Source organism: Saimiri boliviensis, chromosome 20 (genome assembly GCF_048565385.1).
Source record: "Saimiri boliviensis isolate mSaiBol1 chromosome 20, mSaiBol1.pri, whole genome shotgun sequence".
Lineage (NCBI taxonomy): Eukaryota > Metazoa > Chordata > Mammalia > Primates > Cebidae > Saimiri > Saimiri boliviensis.
In genome coordinates this window covers 40,104,451-40,130,518 of record NC_133468.1, presented here as the reverse complement: position 1 = coordinate 40,130,518, position 26,068 = coordinate 40,104,451, and the positions used below count along the sequence as shown (strand labels likewise).

Here is a 26,068-nt window from a genome sequence, read left to right as displayed (position 1 = left end):
GTGCGGTGGTGCGATCTTGGCTCACTGCAACCTCCACCTCCTGGTTTCAAGCAATTCTCCTGCCTCAGCCTCCCAAGTAGCTGAGATTACAGGTGTTCGCCACCATGCCTGGCTAATTTTTGTAGTTTTAGTAGAGATGGGGTTTCGCCATGTTGTCCAGGCTGATCTCAAACTCTTGACCTCAGGTGATCTGTCCCCCTCAGCCTCCCAAAGTGCTGGGGTCACAAGCATGAACCTGGCCTAAAACAACCTTCTATTGGAGGAAGATGCCATCTAGGACTTTCATCACTGGAGAGGAGAACTCAATGCCTGGTTTCAAAGCTTCAAAGGACGGGCTGACTCTTGTCAGGGGCCAACCCAGCTGCCTACTTTAAGTTGAAGCCAGTGTTCAGTTACCATCCCCCAAATCTTAAGGACCTTCAGAATGACGGTAAATCTATTCTTCTTATGCTCTAGCCATGGAACAGCAAACCCTGGACGACAGCCCACCTGTGTGTAGCGTGGTTTATTGAATACTTTAAGCTCACTGTGGAGAAATACTGCTCAGAAGAAAAGACTCCTTTCAAAATATTCCTGCTCATTGACAATGCCCCTGGTCACCTGAGAGTGAAGGAGATGAATGTTATTTTCATGCCGTCTAACCCAACCTCCATTCTGCAGCCCATGGATGAAGGAGTAATTTAAACTTTCAAGTCTTATTATTTAAGAAATGCATTTCATAAGCCTATAGCTGCTGTAGATATTGATTCCTCTGATAGATCTGGCCAAAGTAAATTGAAAACCTTCTGGAAAGGGTTCATCATTCTCAATATCATTAAGAACATTTGGGATTCACGGGAGGAGGCCAAGATATCAACATTAACAGGAGTTTGGAAGAAGTAGGTTCCAGCCCCCATGGATGATGATGAGGGGTTCAAGACTTCAGTGGAGAAAGTCACAGCAGACGTGGTGGAAATAGCGACAATGGGAGTTAAAAGTGGATCCTAAAGATGGGACTGGATGTCTGTAATCTCATGATCAGACTCGAGTGGATGCAGAGTAGCTTCTTACGGATGAGCCAAGAAAGTGGTTTCTTGAAATAGAATCTACTCCTGGTGAAGATGCTTGTGCACACTTGAAATGGCATTGTGAACTATTCCATTAACTCTTCCATTAGCATATTCTTTATATAATAAAACGATGGCGAGGCTTAAGAGCATTGCCTCCAATTCTGAAATAAGTTCTGTGGGTAAAATGCTGTCAAACAGCCTTGCAGGCTACAGGTTACTTTTTTTGTGAAATGAATAGTCCATCAATGCAGCCAAATTCATTGTTGTCTTATTTTAAGAAATTGCCACAGGCACCCCAGCCTTCAGCACCCACCACCCTGATCAGTCAGCAGCCATCAGCATCTAGACAAGACCTTCTGCCAGCAAAAGATTATGACCTGCTGAAGGCTCAGATAATTGTTTATATATTTTAGCAACAAAAGATTTGTAAATAAAGGTCGGTACCTTTTTAAAGATATAACGCTACTGCACATGTAACAGACAAAAGTATAATGCAAACGTAACTTTTATATGCACTGGGAACCGAGAAGTTGCTGTGACTTGCTGCGCTGTGGTAACCCAGAACCAGACCTGCAGTGGCCTTGAGCTGTGTCTGAATTTAGCCTCCATCTGTGGTGTCTCTTCAGTTTTCTTCAATCTGAAAAGGTGCCTTAGGTTTTGTGTTTTGAATAGTGTCTCAGTTCGTTGGAGCTGCTACCACGAAATACCTCAGACTACCAGGTAATACATAAAGAACAGACATTTATTTCCCACAGTTGTGGAAGCCGAGCAGTCTAAGATCAAGGTGCCAGCAGGCATGGTGTCTGGTGAGGGCTGTTCTCTGCTTCCAAGATGGCACCCTGTTGCTGCATTCTCTGGAGGGAAGTGATGCCATGCCCTCATATGGCAGAAGAATAAAAAAGCAAAAAGGGGCTAAGCTGACCATTCACGAGGGAAGAGCCCCCATCACTGAGTCGCTTCCCCAAGGGCCTCACCTTTTCATACCACCACAATGGGGATGAAGTTTCAACATGAGTTTTGAAGAATTTTGAAGAGGACGTACTCAAACCGTAGCATTTAGCTTTTCCCTTTCATCTCCCGGATGCTTTTTAAGGTTACGGGCCAGTTATTTTGTAGCGTGTTTCTCATTTTGGATTTGCCTGATGTTTCTTCGTAGTTATATTAAGTTATGCAGCTTCTGCAGAAATATCACGGAAGTGATCATGATGTGCCCTTGTCCTGGCACCCAGTCAGGTGATATGTGGGGGTGGTTTCACCCATCACTGGTCATGCCGACTTGGGTCATTGGAAGCAGGTGGAGTCCGCCAGCCTTTTCCACTCTGAGGTGACCCTCTCCCTTTTTGTCATTAGTCTTCTGTGGGAAAATACTTTGAAGCTATGTGAATATCTATAATTGTCAAACTTTTACCCACTAGGTTGGGTGCCCATCAGTAATTTTTGCCTGAATCAATTATTACTAAAGTGGTTAATGTATGTAACCAATCTGATAATCAAACAATGGTCTTTTCTTTTCTTTTTATTTTTTTTTGAGATGGAGTTTCCCTCTTGTCGCCCAGGCCGGAGTGCAATGGTACAATCTCAGCTCACCACAACCTCCGCCTCCCAGGTTCAAGCGATTCTCTTGCCTCAGCCTCATGAGTAGCTGAGATTATAGGCATGTGCCACCATGCCTGACTGATTGTATATTTTTTTTTTAGTAGAAACGGGGTTTCTCCATGTTGGTTAGGCTGGTCTCGAACTCCCAATCTCACGTCAAATGCCTGCCTTGAGCCACCATACCCGGCGGCCTCATATAATTTTTTTTGTCAGCCTATATATCAATGAACTGGAGATGGAATGTTCTGGAGTAATGAAAACAAACTAACTTCAAATGGTCCCCAATGGCTTGAGTTATGAATTTTTGACTTTACGATGGTGTGAGAGAGATACGTGTGCATAGAAACCATACTTTGAGTACCCATAAAACTATGCTGTTTTTCACTTTCAGTACAGTACTCAAGAAGTTATATGAGATATTCAATGCTTTATTATAAAATTGGCTTTATGTTAGATGGTTTTGCCCAACGGTAGGTTAATGGAAATGTTCTAAGCATGTTTATGGGAGGCTAGACACAGCTACGATCTTCAGTAGACTAGGTGTATTGAATGGATTTTGGATTTGTGTTGTTTTCAACTTATAATGGGCTTATTGAGACAGCCTTATAAGTTGAGGAGCATCTCTAGATCTGTATTAATCAATATGTATTTGTGTATATTGATAAATATGTAGTGCGTGTGTATTGAGTGAGTGGAGGAGTTCGTTACTTCCTGAGTTTGGGATGGATTTGGGAAATGGGATTGAGGGTTTGAAGAGGATAATGCAGCTCTTGAATAACAATAATGCAGGCTAGGGAAAGAATTGTGTCTGTCCACAGGAGTGGAAAAGCTCCCTGGAGGCACAGAGCAGATTCACAGAGAGCCAGGAGGTAATGGAGTTAGGGTTTTGGAAAGAGAGTGGTTCCGGGCAACTTCGCTACTTGGGTTGAGTGGGAAGGAACAATGAGGGCTGACAATCCAGAGAAACCCTGACAGTCAAAGTCTGATTGATGAGCAGACGGTGAGAACGGCAGAGTTGGGCAATTATGAGGTCACGGGATGAGAGTGAGATTTTTAGAGTTAGAATGTTCACAGTCTGAACGATGTAAGGTCAGGGTGAGATCCCGGATTTGCCCAGGTGCTGGGTTTCTCGAATGGCATGGAGGAGCAGTTAGGGTATTCAGTTCACTTAGAATAGCAATCGGAATCTGGGAAGGGAGCAAGATTGTCATTCTGATACCTGGCAAAAGTTTAAAAGCATGAAGAGCAGCGCTAAGTACATTTAGCTCAGCTCTGCCCTGGAGGACCATGCAAATTATTAGGCACTATTTCAGTGCTGAATCATCAGGGGAGGTCAATTAACAAATGGAGTCAGCCATTTTCTCATTGACACGAAACGGAATCGTCACCACGGCATCTTGAATCCACTCAATTCATCTTCTTGGACATTCCTGCTGGAAAATCAGTTTCCTCCCATCACCCGCCCACCTTCCTCTTCAGATTTCTAATGTTACGGATATTATAGCACTCACCTCCTCACGCTGTCACGGCCTGCTGGCTTCCCTGCCCCTCTCTCTACTTCACCCCTCACGAGTTCTTTAAGGGCAGAAACAGATCGCACTCAGCATCATGTCCTCTCCCCACACCGTCTCCAATGACCCGTGGGTGCTGAGTACACCAAGACGTGCGATTCTCAAAGGAAGAGGGTGCGACGCTGCCCTGTGCCTGGGAATTAGTGGGTTGCCTTCTGTCTGCTGATCGAGACAAGCTCTTTGTCTTGATCTTTTTTTTTTTTTTTAAGAGTTGGTTTCTTTTTATTTGGAAATAACTATGGTCAACTTTCATTAATGTGGAAGTTGACTGATAATGCTAAGAATCAAAGTGAAAAAGAAAGCCAAAACCCATATTCAACAATGTAGTTTGCTTTTAGTCACAACATTTTGTTGACTTTAAGTCATTTCCTGATTTTTGCCTCTTCAAAAATAACTTTGTCTATTCAGATTACCTAAGCAACATGTTCTTTGTAGAATGTTGGGGAAATAATAATAATCACCCACAGTCTCATCCTTCATCAGTAACCACTTTTAATGATTTAGTGTATATTTTTACAATCATAAATTTTACTTGTTTGAATAGATAGTGCATTAATGGTACGAATTGCAACAGGTAGAAAAATGTATCCTGAAAGTGTCCCTCACAACACCTATCCCTCCTCCATCCCATCACCATCACCTGGTTTCCCTCTGCACAGACAACCAGGAATATCTGTTTCTTATGTATTATCCAGACATGCTCTACATGTTATGTTGGTGCAAAAGCAATTGATGTTTTGCTCTTACTTTTAATGGCAAAAATCATAATTACTTTTGCACCAACCTAATATTTACAAGTACCTTGGAAGGCAGCTGTGTTCCCCACTGTGCCACCAACACATCTTAAAAGCACAGTGGTCTAGTCTGTCTGTCTTCTTTTTTTTTTTTTTTTTTCAAAAGTAAATGGTAAGCATTTGCCACATACTGTTCTGTATCTGGCTTCATTTAACAATACATCTTGCAGGTCACTCTACAACAGGATATTAAAAAAAACTCTTAGTCTTTTAATAGCTGTACAGTGGTCTCAGTCCATTTTGTGTTGCTGTAGCAAAATACCTGAGACTGGGTCGCTTATAAAGAAAACAGGTTTATATGGCTCATGATTCTGGTGGCTGTGAAGTTCAAAACCGGGCTTCTGCCTCAGGTGAGAGCCTCAGGCTGCTTCAAATCAGGGCAAGAAGCAGAAGGGGAGCTGATATGTGCAGAGAGCTCACATGGTGAGAGAGGAAGCCTGGTGGGGAGTCTGGGGGGGCTGCTGCCGGGTTCTTTTCAACAACCAGCTGTTGAGGGAACTCAGAGAGAACTAATGAGCAAGAGCTCACTCACCCCAGAGGCAGGACATTAATCTAGTCATGAGGGATCCGGCCTCATGACCCAGACCCCTCCCACCAGGCCCCACCTTCCAATATTGACACATTGGGAATAAAGTTTCAACTAGAGGTTTGCAGGAGACAAACCATAAACCATATCCAAACCACAGCAATACTCTTCCATTGTTTGGATGTATCATACTTTAGTTAACTTTTCTTTTAATGGCTATATGAGTTGTTTATGAGCTTTTAGTATTTGAGGTTTTATTATGGAAAATCATGAATGCTAAGGGGCCCATCACTAAGCTTTAACGTGAACCAAGCTTTTTTAAATTTACACTCCCATCTACCAGCCCCCCTTCTTCCTTTATTATTTTAAAGCAAATCCCAGATGTTACATCATTTCATCTGCAATTATTTTACCATATAGCTCCAAAAATATGAGGACTTAAGAAACCCCACAAAACCAGCATCATTCCTAACAGGGGTAACAATAATTCCTTAGTGTCATTAAATAAGATCTTTAAATTCAGTCTGTCTGTCTGTCTGTCTATCTGTCTATCTATCTGTCTATTTATCTATCTATCTATAAGAAATACACTCCCCCCTCCCACATAATTCACAACCACTAGCCTGGTTCATGCATTATTCTATGTGTGTATACGCCTGAGAATACATTTCTAGAGGTGGAAACATTGTGTTAAAGTATGCATTTGTAACCAGTATACATTGCCAGATGGCACTTCCAGGAGTTTGTAGTAACACACACTCCCGACACTAATGCTTGAGAGGGCTCGTTTGTGCAGTCTTACCTGCACTGTGTGTTACCAAACCATTTGATCTTTGTCTGCCTTCCAGGTGAAATGGAAGTATACAAATGTAATTTTAATTTGCATTTCTCTGATTATGAGTCGGGCTGTACTTGGCGTTACAGGTTTAAAAGCCATTTGTAATTCTGGCCTTGGGAACCGTCTGCTCATGTTCTTTGAACATTTTTATTTTGGCTTGTTAGCCTTTTCTCTTATTGATTCTGTATATATAAATTTTTTAATGTGAGGGAAATTAGCTCCTCTTTTGTAACATAAATTGCAAACATTTTTACTTTGTTTCTGATTTTTCACTTAGCTTATCCTGATTTTTGCCCTGAAAAACATTTTAAGATTTTTTTTTTTTTTTTTTTTGAGGCACAGTTTCGCTCTTGTCGCCCAGGCTGGAGTGCAGGGGCCCGATCTCAGCTCATTGCACCCTCTGCCTCCCGCCCGGGTTCAAGCGATTCTCCTGCCTCAGCTTCCCGAGTAGGTTGGGACTGTAGATGCCCACCACCACGCTCCTTTATTCTTCTACTTTTTGTTTATTTTCTGTAGCACTGATCACCTTCCTACAGACCATGTTATTCACTTCACAAAGTGCCGATTGGTTGTCGTCTGTCTTTCCCCAGGATGCAAGCTCCAGGGCCAGGGAGCCTCGCCTTGTTCACTGCCACTGCCTGCTCCGACAACAGTGCCTGGTTCATACGAGGCACGCAGCAAGTTAGCTATTGGCTGCATGGGAATCTGATAGATAAAACAAACGTGGTGGGCCGGGCACGGTGGCTCACGCTTGTCATCCCAGCACTTTGGGAGACTGAGGTGGGCGGATCACTTGAGGTCGGGGGTTCGAGACCAGCCTGGCCAACATAGTGAAACCCCTGTCTCTACCAAAAGATACAAACATTAGCTGGGAGTAGTTCCAAATATTCAGGAGGCTGAGGCACGAGAATTGCTTGAACCTGGGAGGTGGAGGTTGCAGTGAGCCAAGGTTGTGCCACTGTACTCCAGCCTGGGTGACAAAATGAGACTCCGTCTCAAAAGAAAAAAAAAAAAAACAAAAACCATGGTATATTATGGTGATACTCACTTGCCCTAGAAAATCAATAGTTAAAAAATACCATGAGCTAAAAAACTTAATAATGAGCTGAAATTCTTTTTTATGTGATTTTCACATATCTATGTTTTTTCTTTTGGGGAAAATCTGTCTTTTGCATTGCTCTGGTGAGCATTCTGGTCAAACTTTTCACATATCAAAGACTGTTTCCTTGTCGGCCATATGTCAGTTCATTTGTTTTTTTCTTCAGGTTGTCTTTTTGTCTTCATGTTTTGTTTTGTTTTTTTAATGTATCAATCTGCCTTTAATTCTCGTTTACAAAGATCTTTTGTATCTGATTATTATTAGCATTATTTATAGAAAGGGCCTTGCTCTGTCTCCCAGGTCGTAGTACAGTGGTGGGGTTGTTCCTCACTGTAGCCTCAAACTTCTGGGCTTAAGCAATCCTCCTGCCTCAGCCTCCCAGGTAGCTATAGGACTGCAGACATGCCCAGTTAATATTTTAAATTTTCTATAGAAATGGGATCTGGCTATGTTTCCCAGGCTGGCCTCAAACTCCTGGCCTCTCCCACCTTGGCCTCCCAAAGTCATCTAATTATTATTGTTTTAATTCCCTCTGCTTTTTAATTTCCCAAAAGTCAATTTGGGTCAGTGGTGCCATGCACAGTTGTAACGTGACTTTTTTGAAGTTCTTAACTGCTGACTGTAGTCTATGGATTGAGTGATTCTTGTTTTCTCCAATAGAGTGCGATGTCTTCTTTACCACACTGTTTACCTTCAGAATCCCAAACCCCACATGGCCGTGAGGCCCTCAGCTTCCCTCTGGACTCTGAGCCAGGTCGGCATCTATTTAGGGAAAATAAGGAATGGGGGGTGTGTGTGTGTGTGTGTGTGTGTGCGCGCGCGTGCATGTGTGTTCTGAAATAGTTGGCTTACTCTCTTGTAACTTGCTTAGGGTTACATTTCTGGGTAGACAGAATTCCTAAAGTGAGTTTCCCCCTTTTCTGAGCCGCCCTTTTAATATCAGAGGGCTGGGATGAGGTCATTCTGCCTCAGCTGATTTCACATTTATTTTTCAAGCTGGAGCCAGGGTGAGGCTTTGGGGAGAGCCTTTTCGAAGGTGTAGGCTTATTTCAATAGAGAACAAGCGTGTTAAAACAAAATGAGAGAGTCGGCAATTTTAAGCAAGTAAATTGCTTCCTATTGATAATGGGATATTTATACGGCCTGCAGTGGAGAACAATTTCCTTCATACCCAGCCCATTATCAATTATCAGGAAGGCCAAATGCACTGGGAAATCATGCAGTAGAGAACGAATGGGTGGGGTGGTGTGCAGGGATCTGGGGAGCGGCAGGAGGGGGGTTCCCTGGGCTTCCCCTGAACTTCTGTGAGCCGCTGCCAGTCCTGCCTGCGATTTACCCTCAAGTTGCCTTGCATTCTATCTGGCTATGTTTTTTTACAGGTAGCGACTCCTGAGCCTCTTGTATTAGAAAATTAAAAACAAGACAGGGCTGAATGTTTATGTGTGCCCTTGCATGTGATGACAGGCAGGACAAGGTTGATATGAGTTAAACTGGGGAAAAAATATTCACACAACACAAGGGGAATTCTTGTCTAGGTTAGAACCAGTTCCTCCAACTCCCACCGTTAGTCCTTTTGTTCCACAGTGCCATGAGTTCATTGACACATGGCTTTAGGAGAATTTTTTGTTTCACGGACTGATCTACACAGGCAAAAAGCTATCTGCTCAGGTCTAGTAGACAGCCAGAAGTCTTTGGACCCCCTTGCAGGCACCTGAGCTGTCTTGGTCTAACGTGACAAAATGGATGCGTGAGGAGTGAGAAGTCAAGCGAATGTGTGACCATCACTGTCCTCTTGTTCTGTTGGGGTCACTGCAAGAGTGGTAACTAGCCGTGACCCCCCAGCCCGCTGCCTGGCTCTGAATTCCCCCTTGACTATGCAGCATTCAGAGTTGAGCCCAGTCTCTCCCCCGTGGCGAAATCCCGTGGCGGCGGTCTCTATACGTATTGCATCAAGGGGTGCTGATCAGGCCTGCCTCCTTGTGCTTCCGCAGGTGTCACTGAGCAGGCACTTTCTTCAGCACTGCTTACATGTCTTGTTGCTATTTGTACCTTGGGCTCCTGCGACCTGGTCCTGGCACCTAGAGTGTTGCCTGACATACAGTAGTTGCTTAAGAAATATTTGTGGAATTGAGTTGAACGGAGAATGATCCAAAGATAAACTTAGCTTTGTTTGTTTTTTTCTTAGAGACAAGGTGTTACTCTGTCATCCAGGCTGGAGTGCCGTGGCATGATCTTAGTTCACTGCAGCCTCAAACTTCGGGGCTCAAGTGATCCTCCCACCTCAGTCTCCCCAGTGGTTTGCGCAATAGGCACGTACCACCAGGCCCTACTAAGTTTTTAAATTTCTTGTAGAGGCGGGGTCTGGCTCTATTATCCAGGCTAGTCTCGAACTTCTGGCCTAAAGTCATCCTCCCGCCTTGACCTCCCAGAGCACTGGGATTGCAGGTGTGAGGCACTGTGCCCGGCCAAACTTAGCTAAGACTCCCAAGACCCTAGGGGAAGGGGAGGTGGTGGGAGCCACACCTGAGACCGCGTCCCTTCTCCCCATCTAGTTTCTCTCTGGAACTTGGCTGTTGTTCTTCTGGCCTGCATATCTATGCTAAATACACAAAATGATTTTGTTCGCTCAGATGCCGAGGATTCTCTAGTCTCCAGATAGTAACGTTTGCAGCTTGGGAACGGTGTGATCTAATGACAGATGACCGGTATTGATGATTACCGTGACATCACGGATACGTTCCACTCAATCTGCCACGTGCCGACACATCCAGTATTGTTGTGTGGGCCAATGATGCAGTTCATACTTCCTGTGTTCGGCAGGCAGCTGGCCTAAATTTCCCTGAGAAGATGCCTGGGGCCGTGTGACAAACGACTGGTTTGTGGAGGGGGTGCTGTGGAGTTTGCTGGACCATGGGAGAAGGTTGTTTTTTGTGTAGAACAAACTATTATATGTTATATGTAATATAATATATATTCAAGTATAAATATATAGTTTATAATTAATATCATAATTATATATTATATATTATAATTATAATAAACACATTTATAATCAATCATGTTTACAATAATTGAAACATATTACTATAATATGCTCAATAATTATAAAACTTTTATAAGAATACATTTTTATTATAATTAACATTTGATGTTTATAGTAATCAAACATGTTTTGGGGTTTGATTAGACAGATAATTCTATCTACCCAGAAATCTAATCCTAAGCAACTCACGAGAGTAAGCCAGCTATTCCAGAACATATGTGCACACACATGCAAATCATTTCATATTTCCCCTGAAGAGATGGTGACCTGCCTCAGAATCCAGGAGGAAGCCAGATCACATCAGATATGCTGAGGAACTCATGTGTGTGTTGACTTTTGATTTTCGATTTTTATATATTAAATATAACATAATTATATACCTATAATGTATATACTACATACTTATATGTAATTTATATGTTATATATGATATAGATATATAATAGATTGTATAATATATATATAAAATATAGATATATAACCTATTTTATATCTGTATTATATAATCTATAGTAGTCTACCCCCAAAACAGCCCTGGCCCTCAAGTTAGGAGAGTACCTTTTTCCCTGCACCCAAACCTCTCCTTCTCCCTATCAGGGGAGCCCTTCTCCCCTTACTGAGTTCTGCCCCCTCACCTGGATTCAGATGCTCGTGCGTCTTTCTTGGGCACCTCCTTCGGCCAGGCCCTGTGCTGCACGTGGGGTTCAGCCACCATCCCGCGATCACCTGCAGGTCTTTTTCAGGCATAATCTGAATTGCCTCTTTTTCCGTGAAGCGTAGCCTTGTAATCTTTTGGATCTTGGACTTCGGGAACTGAAACCTAAGAGGTAGCAGGATGAAAGGTGTATTTTGTCGGGGACCGTATTGTGTTAAGTGGCTGGAAAGTGTTCCTGCCCTCGGACCCAGTGGCTCCGTTCCCAGGAGGGCTTCTTAAGGAAATGGCCATGAAAATACAGGACAGTTTATGGACAAAGATTTCCATTGCAACATTATGTAAAACTGGGAATCATCCAAATATCCCACAATAGGAGTATGAGTGAAATCAATTTTGCTGTGGTCATAGGAGGGAATTTGAATCAACCATCAAAAATGGTGTTTTGAGGACTAGCTAGAAATATGGAAGACTGAAAATTGAGTGTGTTAAGTGAGAAAAAATTTTATAAAGCTGTATAGAGAGCATGATCCTAGTTGAATTAAGAATGTTTGCATATTAAAAAGTAGGGAATTAGCCGGGCGCGGTGGCTCACGCCTGTAATCCCAGCACTTTGGGAGGCTGAGGCGGGTGGATCACGAGGTCAAGAGATCGAGACCATCCTGGTCAACATGGTGAAACCCCGTCTCTACTAAAAATACAAAAAAAAAAAAAATCAGCTGGGCATGGTGGCGCGTGCCTGTGATCCCAGCTACTCAGGAGGCTGAGGCAGGAGAATTGCCTGAACCCAGGAGGCGGAGGTTGCGGTGAGCCAAGATCGCGCCATTGCACTCCAGCCTGGGTAACAAGAGCGAAACTCCGTCTCAGAAAAAAAAAAAAAAAAAAAGTAGGGAATTAAATGTGCTAATATGTTAGTAATGGCTATTGCTGACCAGTGAAGCATAACTTTTTTTCTATATACATTTTGGGACATTTTTCATTACGAAATAGGTGTTGTACATAAAGATGGGAACAATAGACGCTGGGGGGAGCAGGGGCTGAAAAATTACCTATTAGGTGCTGTGCTCCCTACATGGTGACAGCACCATTCATGCTCCAAGCCTTGGCATAACACGATATACCTATGGAACAACCTGCACATTGCCCCCTGAACCTAAAGGAAAAGTTGAAATTATTTTTTAAAAATTACGTGAAATCTGGAAAATGTAGCATATCTGATATGATTTGGCTGTGTCCTTACCCAAATCTCATCTTGAATTTTAGCTTCCATAATTACCATGTGTTGTGGGAGGGACCCAGTGAGAGGTAATTGAATCATAGGGCTGGGTCTTTCCCATGCTGTTCTTGTGGTAGTGAATAAGTCTCACAAGATTTGATGGCTTTGTGAAGAGGAGTTCCCCTACACAAGTTCTCTTTCCTGCCACCATGTAAGATGTGTCTTTCACCTTCCACTGTAAGGCCTCCCCAGCCATGTGGAACTGTGAGTCCTTTATACCTCTTTTCCTTTATAAATTACCCAGTCTCAGATACGTCTTTATCAGCAGTGTGAAAACGGACTAATACAATATTCTGTGTAAGGTTAGCTCTGTTTTCTTTTCTTTCTTTTAACACATGATGCAAGTGATAAGGTTTGGTTTTGTCCTCACCCAGATCTCCTCTTGAATTCCCACATGTCGCGGGAGGGACACGGTGGGAGGTTAATGAATCATGAGGACAGGTCTTTCCTGTACTGTTCTCATGATAGTGAATACTTCCCCCGAGATCTGATGAATATTAAAAGGAGAGTTTCCCTGCACAAGCCCTCTCTCTTCTCTTGTCTGCCACCATGTAAGACATGCCCATGATTGTGAGGCCTCCCCAGCCACAAGAAACTGTAAGTCCCTTAAACCTCTTTCATAAATTGCTCAGTCTTGGGTATGTCTTTGTCAGCATGAAAGCGTGAAAATGGACTAATGCAGCAAGTTTACAATAGAGAGACTTTGAAAATGTCAATGAAAAAAGAAAATAAATATCAGCTGTAATCTTATCACACAGAAAATTCACTGTTAACATTTTGATGTCTATTCTTGCAGTCTTCCAAAATATATATAATCTTTATTTTACTAAAAAAAGAACACAACACAGACACGGCTTGAAATCTGTCTTTTGATTTTTAAAACCCATCCTGAACATTTTTCCATGGTTTTTTGGAGGGTCAGTTACCTTGTTGATCCTCTGGAGTTGTAGCTGTCACTGACCTAGCAGTGGAGTCTAGAACCACTACAGACAGAAGGAACGGAATGTGTTCCAGCAATGCAAGAAGGCTTCCCTCTGACCTCACTCAGCATCTGCTCAGCGGGGTCAGCCCTGAGAATTTTGTGATTTGTCGTTTTGCGTGGAGGCCCTCCAGTGATTCTCACTCTCATGCATATTTAAATCTCTTCCATGCATTTTCTTTTCAGCCCTGCTAGGAGCATGCAGTATCTCTGGCTGGGTTGGGCTTTCGTTGTTGATTTCTGTTCTAATTTGCTTTGTTCTTTTACTGTTGGGGAATTTTCCATTAGCTTTAACCTACCTGGCATGCTAAAATCGATTCAGCTTAATCTGTCCAGGGGTAGCGTTTGGGGACAGATTAACTGTCTGCTCTAGTTCTTAAACCCTTAGAAATGCCCCTAGCTTTCTGACTATGTTGTGCCATTCTAGCTTAAGAAAGAAATTACTTTTCATGACCTGAGATTCTTTAGTTAGTCAGTAGAATTTCACCACCTCATAAAGTTACCAAGATGCTCTGGTTTCAGAATGCTAGGTAGGGAAGGAGTTGGCTTAATTATTCAATTATAGATGTGATTTTGGCCATGAAAGAAATTATTATTTTTCGTAACACAAGATAGTCTTTGTCTGTATAATCTTACCACTTATTAAGTTACAGAAATGCCATTCTTTCAGAATGCTAGCTAGGGAAGAAGTCGGCTTTATGTTTTAATTAAAAAATGTGGTTTTGGCTATGAGGTAATGAGAAAGTCCAGGAGTAGGGCACGCGGGGGCATCTAAGCACAGTGAGTTCATCCTACCAGTGGCCCCCAGCCCTGAGCACTGGGTCTGTGTACCTTTTCCCCCCAACACTGCCTCCTGCCTGTTCCGAAGGTCAACAGTGACTTTCTTTTCTTTCTTTCTTTTTTTTTTTTGAGGCAGTGTCTTGCACTGTAGCCTTGGCTGCAGTGCAGTGGCACGATCTTGGCTCACTGCAGCCTCTGCCTCCTGGGTTCAAGCAAGTCTCCTGCCTCCTGAGTAGCTGGGATTACAGGTGCCCACTACCACGCCTGGCTAATTTTTGTGTTTTTAGTAGACTTGGAGTTTCGCCATGTTGACCAGGCTGTTCTCGAACTCCTGACTTCAAGTGATCTGCCTGCCTTGGCCTCCCAAAGTGCTGGGATTACAGGTGTGAGCCACCGTGCCTGGCAAACAGTGACTCATTCTTAAGCAGTGCAAACCAAAAATAAAATCCTAGGCCACTAGGCTACACAGCCAACTGAACAGACCGCAATTTGGGCCAAGGGGACCCCCCCGAGAACCCTGAAAAACTGAATTCTGGCCATGATGGGAAGGGAGGTCAGACACACTTTGTTATACCCCTTCCCTTTTGGAGTTTGGGCATAACTGACCGGCATTCAGATTATAATGCAGATCCTAAGACTGACCAAACAGAGTCTTATGGAAATGAGATAGCAAATCCAGCCTGACCGATATTGTGTCACACGTTCTCTGAGGGCTGCCATGTATGAGACTGCATTTACAAAACAAAAATCCTGGCTTCCATAATCCCTTTATTTTAACTCAAGCATTCCTTTCTCCTTACTCCTTAAGTGTGGTATGATCATAGCTCACTGCAGCTTCAAACTCTTGGGTTCAAGCGATCCTCCCATCTCAGCCTCCTTAGCAGCTGGGACACAGGTGTGCACCATTACATTTGGTTCATTTGGTTTTTAAGTTTTTGTAGAGATAGGGTCTCACTATGTTGCCCCGGTTAGTCTTGAATTCCTGGTCTCAAGCCATCCTCCTGTCTTGGCTTTCCCAAAGTGCTGGGATTACAGGTGTGAGCCACTGCACTCAGCTGCAGAAAATCTTTGAATCCCCCTATGACGTGTGAGCAACCCCACTGCAAGATATCGGCTGAATTAATGTTCCCCTTCCCTGTATTGATTTATGTCTTTGCTTATAATTCCTGTCTCCCGAAAATGTGTACAATTAAACTGTACCTTGACCACCTTGGGCACTGTCTCAGGACCTCTTGAGACTGTACCCCAGCCATAGTCATTCACATCGGCTCTTAATAAACCTCTTTAAATTAATGTACAGAATTTGGTTCTTTTGGTCAGCAGCTGGGTGGCGGCTGGCTCAGGTGAATCTGGGCTGGGGGATTTACAGCTTTGCAGGAGTGCTGTTCAACACTGGATTCTCACAGTACAGCTCAGGTGCGGTGCCTGGTCCCAGGTGAACACCTGCTGCTAACCTGCACGTGTGGCTGGCCACTAGCACTATCTGTGCCCTTTTGCGGGGCACCCCTAGCAGGAGCCCAGAGCCCCAGCTCAGCCCCTGCTGCTCCCCTACCCTGTTGCGCCCTCTTCGAAGGGCCCATCTACCGTCGCTCCCCCAAGCCTCAGCCTCTCTCAGCCTCTTAGTCTCACCTCCTCCCTACTTCCTCAGAGATTTCAATTTATCTTTCTCTCCTCCAACTCCTGTGCATGCTTCTTCCCTTAGGTAAATTTAAGCCTTTTTAAAAACAAGGACAGGGTGTTGCTATGTTGTCCAGGCTAGTCTCATTTAAGTCCTTGAAACTTCCTAAAATGCTTTGTGAAATAAGATTCCATTTCGACAGACAAAAGTGGGCAGTGCCTTCCGTTCTGGGGTCGGCCCAGGCGTGCCTCTGCTGTGTGTCACCTGATTGAGCCGCCTTCTCAGTCTGAGCCTGGAGCAGAAGCATGTTCAATGAGTATTTATTGAAATGGATGCGGTCACACCTCAACTCACAAATCACCTAAGGAGTCATAATCCCTTTTTAAAAGTGTGCCCAGAAAATAAAAACCAGATTGTGGTCTGTATACACAATGGACTATTAGCCATAAAAAAGAATACTATCCTGTCATTTGCAGCAACATGGATGGAGCTGGAGGTCATTATGTTAAGTGAAGTAAGTCAAGCACAGAAATAAAAATATCACATGTTCTCAATCACATATGGGAGCTAAAGAGGATCTCATGAAAATAGCGGGTAGGCTGCTGGTTACCAGAGGCAAGGAAGGAAGGGAGAGAAGGTCAGGGATGGAAATAAAAAAGAGGTGGGTGGATCACCTGAGGTTAGGAGTTCGAGAGCAGCCTGGCCAATGTGGTGAAACCCCATCTCTGCTAACAATACAAAAATTAGCCGGGTGTGGTGGCTCACACCTGTAATCCCAGCTATGGAGGTTACAGTGAGCCACTGCACTCCAGCCTAGGTGACAGTCACTCTATCTCAAACAAAAAAGAACATGTATGTTTAACATATTTATCACCACTGAACTGAGCACTTGACAGTAGCAAAGATGGGAAGTGACATTTTTGACCTCCATTAAAAATATTAAAAACTAAATTAAAATAGATCTTTCCATGCAAAAAGTAAAAAAAAAAATCCAGGTGGAGTTGATGATTAAAAAAAAGTGAATTATACAAAGCAGCTGTGTATCCACCCGTGCATCTAAGTGGCTCATTTCTGTGTCCCAAATTATTATTATACACTCTATATAATCTATAGCATATGTTATATACTACACATTATTTATATATTATATATAGTATATAATAATTGGGACATTATGGACATTCTACTATATATTATGCCATATATAATACTATATCTATCTAGTATAATGTCCATATATAGCATAATGCTCATAATGTCCCACAGTTGCACTAAGTGGGCACACTTCGGAGCTCCTGTGGCACGCCTAGCCTTCTTTTTCTCTTGTCGCCCAGGCTACAGTGCAGTGGCACGATCTCGGCTCACTGCAACCTTTGCCCTCCGAGTTCAAGCGATGCTCCTGCCTCAGCCTCCCAAGTAGCTGGGACTACAGGTGCATGCCACCTCACCCGGCTAATTTTTTGTATTTTTGGTAGAGACGGGGTTTCGCCATGTTGACCAGGATGGTCTCGATCTCTTGACCTTGTGATCCGCCCGCCTCGGCCTCCCAAAGTGCTGGGGTTCCAGGTGTGAGCCACCGCGCCCGGCCGGGAAGTTTCTTTTGCAATCTACCTATCCTAGCACAGCACCTAACATATAAATAAACAGCAGCTCTTTGTAGAATGAATGGCTGTGTTAATCATCCGTAAATATGCAACTTTTTGCTTTTCCTAGGGAAGGTGAAACCCTTCTAAATCTCTTCTGGGCTTAGTTCCTTCCCAGTTTCTTCCACTGCATAAATAACTCCAGGTTTGTCTCTCACATTTTCTTGCGCATTTCCATTGCTTTTTTTTTTTTTTTTTTGGAGATGGAGTTTCGCTCTTGTTACCCAGGCTGGAGTGCAATGGCGCGATCTCGGCTCACCGCAACCTCCGCCTCCTGGGTTCAGGCAATTCTCCTGCCTCAGCCTCCTGAGTAGCTGGGATTACAGGCATGTGCCACCATGCCCAGCTAATTTTTTTGTATTTTTAGTAGACGGGGTTTCACCATGTGGACCAGGATGGTCTCGATCTCTTGACCTCGTGATCCACCCGCCTCGGCCTCCCAAAGTGCTGGGATTATAGGCGTGAGCCACCGCGCCTGGCCCCATTGCTTTTAAGTGGTTGCCCTGCCTAGCCTTGCTCAGCGGCACCTCTCTTCAGTTTTGTGATGTCTCGATGACGTGTATCAGCAGGATGCATCTTCTCTGTTGACAGAGCCATCAGTTATGTGGCGAAGACCCACGTTCTCCCTGAGATCTGTTTCTGTGGAGATCAAGCAGATTTTGCATCGTACCCATACTGAGATAGGAGAAACTGTTGTTTTTCATTACTGGTTTGAGGTGGCAAATTGGTACGGTAAATTTCAGCTGATTCTTCAAAGCCAGAACATCAGCCAACGAATATCGGTGCTGGCTGGTGTCGGAGACGAGTCGGCTCCCTGTGGTAGCTCTGCTTTTCCCGTTCTTCCTTCCTGGAATCGGCCGTGTCGTTAGGAAGCATCGTGGCGCTGAGGCCTGATTCTCAGAGGGCACTAGGTCCCAACGCAGGCGGTGCCAGTGGTGGCTGCAGACATTTTTTTAAGAAAAAAGAGGGCCTGGTGTGGTGGTTCCTGCCTCTAATCCCAGCACTTTGAGGGGCCGAGGTGAGTGGATCACCTGTGGTCAGGAGTTCAAGACCAGCTTTGCCAACATGGTGAAACCAGGTATCTACTAAAAATTCAAAAAATTAGCACGGTGTGGTGGCGAGTGTCTGTAATCCCAGCTCCTCATTAGGCTGAGGCAGAAAATTCTCTTGAACCCAGGAGGTGGAGGTTGCAGTGAGCTCGGGTCATGCCATTGCAGTCCAGCCTGGGTGACAGAGTGAGACTTCATCTTCCAAAAAAAAAAAGAAAAGAAAAAAAGAGTTCCCAGCTCATACCTGTAATCCCAGCTCTATGGGAGGCTGAGGCAGAAGGATTGCTTGAGACTGGGAGTTCGAGACCAGCCTGGCCAACACAGTGAGACCCTGTCTCTACGAAATACTAAAAATAAAAAATGAGTCGAACATGGTGGTGTGTACTCAGGAGGCTAAGGCAGGAGGTTCCCTTGCGCCCAGGAGCTCAAGGCTGCAGTGAGCTGTCATGGCGCCACTGCACTTCAGCCTGGGCAACAGAGCAAGACTGTCTCACAGAAAAAAAAAAAGTTTTCCAGCAGAATGAGAAGTGAATCTCGGGCTGGAGAACAGGATCGTTTCTTCCCAAGTCCGTGCTTGGCTCAAGATTCTCTACGTTCCTTTAGAGAGGAGAGGCTCAGATCCCTGTGGGAATGCCGACTTTGATTCTGGGGTCTTCCACATGATGCAGAGACCGGAGTCCCTCAGATGACGCATCTTACCATATGTCCCTTCACAATGACAGTGGGACAGGTTCCTGCCTCCCTTGCAGACAGCATGGCTGTGGCCCACAGCGGCCTCTTGGAGGTGGTTAAAATTGGCACACTAGTGTCTAGTGTGCACGTTTCACGAGATGGAGGAGTGGAGTTTAATTAAAGACCAAAGGCGCGGCGTGCTCGCATAGCTCTGAAGCGCCAGAGACCGCAGCCCAAAAGAGCGAATAAATGTCCGTGAAAAGCGCACGGCGTTACCGGCTGTTCCTGAAAACTTGGTCTGTGGTCCTCAGTTCCCAAGGGTGGGAAAACGTCAGAGCCCACCCTCAGCACGGCGAGCCATCCTCCTGGTGCCGGGGGATCCTGCCTGCTCCAGTGTCCCTGCATACGTGTCACACCGCGTTCTGCTGTTAAACATAAAATGAGGCACATATCACATGTCTCTCCCAGAATGCCAGACCTGTTTCCTTCTTATAAGAGCTGGTTCGCCTGGGCTTTCCTTACCCTAGAAAGATGCGATCTCCCGAGGTTCCTATGATGGATTTCTAGTTTTGTAATTTTTTTCTCTCTTTCTGCTGTTTTGGAAAAAAAAAGAAAAAGAAGTTAGTGAGGTTTGTCCACTTCTGCAGGCAGACTCACACGCACACAGATACGCACACACAGACATGCAGACACGCATAGACACGCAGACATATGTACGCACAGGCATGCACACACAGACACAAAGAAACGCACACACACCTGCACACACACAGACATGCACATGCCCAGACGCGCATGCACAAAGACACACACAGAAATGCACACACATGCACACAGGCACAGACATGCACACACACAGACACGCATGCACACACACATGCACACAGACATGCACACACAGACACACATGCACACACACATGCACACAGACATGCACACACCGATGCACACAGACACGCATGCACACACACACACACACAGACATGCACACACTGATGCACACAGACACACACACGCACACGCACACACTGACGTGAATTCTCTACCGGGGAGCTAGGAGCTCTCTGTACTAATGGAGAATAAAGAAGACCTGCGAGCCACAGAAAATAGAGCCCTGAGCTGAAGTGTGGCCGGCCTTGTCCTGGGCTTGGCTGGAGGAGGCCAGCCTTGCTGCAGGCTACGGACAGAGTGAACCACAGGCATGCAAGGCTTCGAAGGAGCAGGTCCCTTTAGAGCAGGGAAGTACTGGAGTGACCTCTGACCTCCGTCTATGGTCTGACTTGGTAAATCCAGTAGCCTCAAAGGTGGGGCAGCTCGGAGGTCTGGAGGCTCTGCTGTCGTGAGGCCTGGGGTCAGGCCTCGGGCCCTGGTGCACGGCGGGCTTCTCGCGGCGGGAGCCCACAGCTGGTCACAGAAAGAGCGCGGCGTGCTGGGTTGGGACTGATAATGAATTTACTGCTGATCTATGCTCCTTCCCCACAGACACATCGGTCCTTCGGTAGCTGGCTAAGAGCCTCCTACAGTGGGCAGGGAACTAGGGTGAAGGGAGGGCACGAGGTGCTGACCTCTCATTTGCAGGCCGTGTTCCCAAACGCCCCCCAGCCAGGGCCCTCTGGGGTGTCAGCCAGTGCAAGGAGGGAGGTTGACGTTCTGCTGGAAGACCCAGGGCATACTCAGGATTGAGGTAGAAGTGATGGGAAATGGAGATGATGCCTCGGGAAGGAGCGGTCCGGAGCACCCGGAGCAAGGCTTAGCTTACCGCCGGCTCTCCAGTGGCCACAGCCGCAGACCTGGTGCTCCTCTGACCTTCTCTCCTGTTGCATGGTCTGTCCCGGCCCCAGTGTAAACACTCGCTGCTTTAGAGGCTGGAAGATCAGACCTAACCCACTTTTTCAGATGGGGAAATTGAGGCTGAGGGGGACGCCTGCAGCAGCCTGCAGGGCAGAGCTGGTACCCATTGCCTCGTGTGCTGACTCTCACGCCGGGAGGCCCAGCCTCTGCATCCTCCATCCTTGGCAATGGGGGATCTGAGCTCAGGCCACATGAGGCCGCCTCCTGCACCCCAGTGTCCTTGGGCCTGGTGCACCATGACCTCAAGCTGAGCAGTGGCTCCAAGCCTCTCCCAGGGCACTCGGGACTTGGTAGGAAAACACATGGCTGTTTTAGGTAACCTGGGGCATAGTTCGTTGATGAGAAAAGCTCAAAACGCAGACAAACGCCTTGATTCAGAATTTGGGTTGGACTCAACTTTGTCTCTGCACAGTCGATGGGAAGAAAGGGGCGGAGGTGTCGGACGGCAGGTGAAAGGGTGTGTAGGAGAACACAGGCTCTGCTCTTCACTTCGCCACTTCAGCGATGTCCGCCGATCCACGGGAAGGAGGACTGGGGACCCGAGGGAGCCTCGCAGCCCACACAGCTCATTTCACGCGTGAACACGTGGAGGCCTCCAGGGTTTGCCCGCAGACCCAATTAAGCGACACGCCTGGCTGGGAGCCTGGGGTCCTGGTGCACGGGCGGCTCTTCTCGCTGCTGGAGCTCCCGTTTGTCACAGAAGGAAGGCAGCGTGCTGGTTCGTACTGACAATGACTTTACATCTAATATATGATCCTTACCCATTCAGACGCCTGAGTCCTTCCACACCCCCCCGTCTAGGGTCTCCTATCGTGTGGGCAGGGAACGCGCTAAGGTGGAAGAAGGGAGGAGGTGCTTACGGCTCAGAACAGGAGCCAGTCACAGTATTCCTAGATGGAGCATGCCGGACGTCACAAGAGGGGAGTGAATGACCCGCTGTGAACGGTCAGCAGAAAGGGAGATAACTTGGCTGTGGGGGGCAAAGGCAGTTTTGTGGAATCCGTGACCCCTGCTTGTGTTTCGCCGTGGGCAGGTCCATCCAGACTCACTCCCAAAGTCCAAGGAAGTTGAGAGGCTGAAGAAGGAGGCTGACATATCTTGTTTCTCGGAAAGAAACACTGAATAAGGACACAGCTATGTCTGTGTCTTGTGGGGTGGTGAGACAAGACGGTGGCTCCCCCGGCCGTCACCTACCAGACCCAGAACTTCTATACCAAGGGAGGGAATGTGTGGGACGGTTGTAGGGAAAGGCAGGAATCTGCCCAAGGGCGGGATGTATGGCAAGTACATGCTCTTCCACAAGCAACAGTAGGTAAAATAGAAATCTAGGAAGCATTCCTGGAACTAGAGTTTATCAGAAGTCAGCATGGCAGGTTAACATCCAAGATGGAGTCACTTTAGCCTCCACACTTGGCCTTGAAGGATGGTTATAATTTGGGGCAAGGAAAGAAGAAGGGAAGGTGTTTCAGGGAAAAGCACTGCGTGGAATAGTGCAGCCATCTGAGTGGCAGCCCCAAAGATATCCTTCAGTGTTACCTTAGAGAAAGGTCTTCAAAGACTTGCTGAAGTTAAGGATGTTGAGATGGAGAGATTATCTTGGATGATTTGAGTGGTCCCTAAATGCGAACACAAGTGTCCTTATAAGAGCAGGGCAGAGGGAGATTTACAGACAGAAGGGGAGAAGGTGGAGATGGGCGTGATGGGGCCACAAGCCAAGGAATGCCAGCAGCCTCTGGCAGCTGGAAGACACAAGTGGATTTCCCCGGAGAGTCTTCCCAGGGAGCACAGCTCTGCTGAAATCTTGATTGTGATCTGATGATGCTGACTTTGGAATTCTGGCCTCCAGACTGCGAGACAATAGATTTCTGTCATCTTAAGTCACCCAGTTTGGGGTCATGACCGTGCTGGGAGCATGGTCAGACACTCAGTGAGGTAGTGAGTCAGTGAGTCAGGGCCAAGTGGCTTGTATGCGTTTGAAGAGTGAGAGAAAGTTTCTGCATGCATCTTACCATCCTGAGTGGAGTCTGGGGCTCGGGGGGAGAACCCCAGTGCCTAGTGGATCATTTTTATTTCTCCGTACATGTCAATATTGTGCTTCTCACGTGACAGGAAGTCAGTACCTGTTACATGGCATGGTGAATGATGGCAGCTGACACATCAGCGGTGGCACTGGGTTTACTGACGAGAAGTCAGAGCTGCTCTAGGTCTGGTATGCTCAGATACAACGAATGAACCTTTCATCTTCAGGCCGTAACCTCCCGTTCCCTGTGTTGTGAATCCAGTCGGCGCTGACAGCGGCAGTGGCTCTGGAGAAGGGGACTCTGGCAGGAATCAGGGGAACTCAGGTTTAGGGGAGGAGGGGAGGAGATTGTCGGCCAAGCCCAGCAGTCCTCACTGACCGCAGAGGCCAGGGCCCTGCTGGCCCAGGGACAACGTGATTAAAGGTGTCTGTTGAGTTTTCATGGTGTCCTCATTGATCTGAGGTTGTTTATAGCCACACACACCTGTAAATTAGGAGAACGGAATAAAAACATCAGGATACGTGACTCTTCTCCTCCTGTGAGGCTGGAAGAGCTTTCCGTACAGCTCCGACAGCAGCAGGATCTGAAACAGGGCCGCAGAGGGGGCTGCGTTCTCCTTTCCTCCCGAGGACGGCGGGCAAGAGGAGCTGTCTCCTCACAGCGGAACAAAAGCCTCGTCTTTGCTCAGAATGTGTCCTTGGTTAACATGATGCTCTGCTGGGAGCACTGTCTAATTGTGTGCCTCCTGGGGAGTCGGAGAACGCCCAGGCCCAGCTGCCTCCCCCCTCCCTCCCTCCTCCCTCCCTCCTTCCCTCTGTCTCCCTCCCTCTCTTCTTCCTTCTTCCCTCCCCCCTCCCTCCCCCCCTCCCTCCCTCTCCCTCCCTCCCTCTCTCCCTCCGCCTCCCTCCCTCCCTCCCCCCCTCCCTCTCCCTCTCTCCCTCCCTCCCTCCCTTTCTTTTCCCGCCACCGCCTCCTTCCTTCCCGTCTCCCTTCCACCTTCTGGCTTGTCTCCCTCCCTTTCTCTTCCTTTCTCACTTCCCTTCTCCTCTCCTGCCTTCTGTTTCCTTTTTTCTCTCTCCCTTTCCTTCGCTTCCTTTCTTTTCTCACATTCTCCTCTGTCCTTCCTTTTACTGATGAAAGCGTCTTAGCACCTCCCCGCCACGTGGTCCGGAGCTCTCAGGAGACGGTCGCCGGCAGCCGTGTGACCACTGGCCTTTCTCTGCTTTTGCCTTGTAGAAATCCGAGAGGCCTTTCGGGTTCTGGACCGGGACGGGAACGGCTTCATCTCCAAGCAGGAGCTGGGCATGGCCATGCGCTCTTTGGGGTACATGCCGAGCGAGGTGGAGCTGGCCATCATCATGCAGCGCCTGGACATGGACGGTAAGACCCGGAGCCGCGGCCCTCGTCCCCGAGACCCTGGACGTGCGCGGGGCTTTGCGCTCTGGGACCAGAGACTCGGCCCCCTGTGCTGGTTTCCGTCTGAGCCGCAGAAGCTTGGACTGGCACGGGCGGTTTCAGTCACTTTCTGCAGAGCTCTAGGAGGCGGTAGAGATGGTTTCCGGACCCTTCTAGGAGGGGGTGGGGAGCGAGGCCTGGCTGCTGGAGCACTTACAGCAGCTTCTCTCGCCCCTCCCCCTCCCCTACCCCTCCCCTACCCCTCCCCTCCCCTCCCCTCCCCCTCCTCTTGCCCTCCTCCTCCTCCTCCCCTCTCCCTCCCCTCCCCCCTCCCTTCCCCCTCCTCTTGCCCTCCTCCTCCTCCTCCTCCCCCTCCCCTTCCCCTCCCCCTCCCCCTCCCCTCCCCCTCCCCTCCCCTCCCCTCCCCCTCCTCTTGTCCTCCTCCTCCTCCTCCTCCCCCTCCCCTTCCCCTCCCCCTCCCCCTCCCCTCCCCCTCCCCTCCCCTCCCCCTCCTCTTGTCCTCCTCCCCTCCCCTTCCCCTCCCCCTCCCCCTCCCCTCTCCCTCCCCTCCCCTCCCCTCCCCCTCCTCTTGCCCTCCTCCTCCTCCTCCTCCTCCCCCTCCTCCTCCCTCTTGTTCTTCTCTTCCTCCCCCTCTTCCTCCCTCTTCTTCCTCTCCTTCTTCCTCTTCGTCCCCCTCCTTTAAGTCACAGTTTTATTGATCTGGAGTTCACATCCTCTAAGATCCGCACCTTCCAAGTCCGCAGTTCGGGGTGTTGAGTGATGCACGGACGTTGTTTGCTCCCTCTTTCTTTTTCGGATGCTTTGTCGATGTCGTGCAGATCTAAAAGTTACCTTGCTGAGCTCCAAGCTGGAAGCAGAAAGGAATCGGGGCAGTGAGTTCAGCAAAACCCGTCAGACAGGAGCCCTCAGCTCTGGCCTGGACCAGAGGCAGGGCTCGCGCCGCTGGGCGAACGCTCAGTGTCTCTGGCTGCGTCACCCTCGGGGGAGTCAGCCAGCCACCTCCGGACAGACACGGGCAAGCGTGGCTGCAAGGAGGGCGTGAAGCAGACAGGTGACTGCCCCGCGGAGAAGGGCTGCGGCCGAGGGGGGAGGGCGGGGACAGGCCGGGCGGCGTGACCGCAGTGTGGCCGGGTGAGAGTCGGCTCCGGGCGACACACACCGCAGTGGATTTGAGCTGGGAGCCCTCGTCCTCCTCAGGCTCACGCAGGACCGGAAAGCCGAGCACCACACGTTCTCACTTTTTATTCTTTGCCCTAATTTTAACATTTTTATCTTATTTTAATTTAATTTTTATTTTTTTAAAGATTCTGAGATACCTGCGCACGTTCTCACTTAGAAGTGGGAGCTGCATGATGAGAGCAGGTGAACGCGTGGTGTGGGGGGATCAGACAGCACATGCCGGGGCCTGCTGGGGTCGGACTGCGGCGGGAGAGCATCGGGAGGAATGGCTAAGGGGCGCGGGGCCTCAGACCCAGGTGAGGCGTCGACGTGGCAGCAGACCGCCGTGGCACACATTTACCCACGTAACGAGGTGAGGCGTCGACGTGGCAGCAGACCACCGCGGCACACATTTACCCAGGTAACGAGGTGAGGCG

The 26,068-nt window shown here is 47.4% G+C and overlaps 1 protein-coding gene across 7 annotated transcripts in view; it reads left to right on the top strand.

Annotated features, from left to right (window-relative positions):
* The window catches only part of CALN1 (calneuron 1), a 611,938-nt gene that overhangs the window by 273,154 nt on the left and 312,716 nt on the right, over nucleotides 1–26,068 (top strand). For all 7 annotated transcript variants that reach the window (XM_074390736.1, XM_074390733.1, XM_074390735.1 and 4 more), the window contains one exon: nucleotides 24,294–24,437. In XM_074390736.1, coding sequence (XP_074246837.1) covers nucleotides 24,294–24,437 — 144 coding nt within the window. The remainder of the gene's footprint in view (nucleotides 1–24,293; nucleotides 24,438–26,068) is intronic.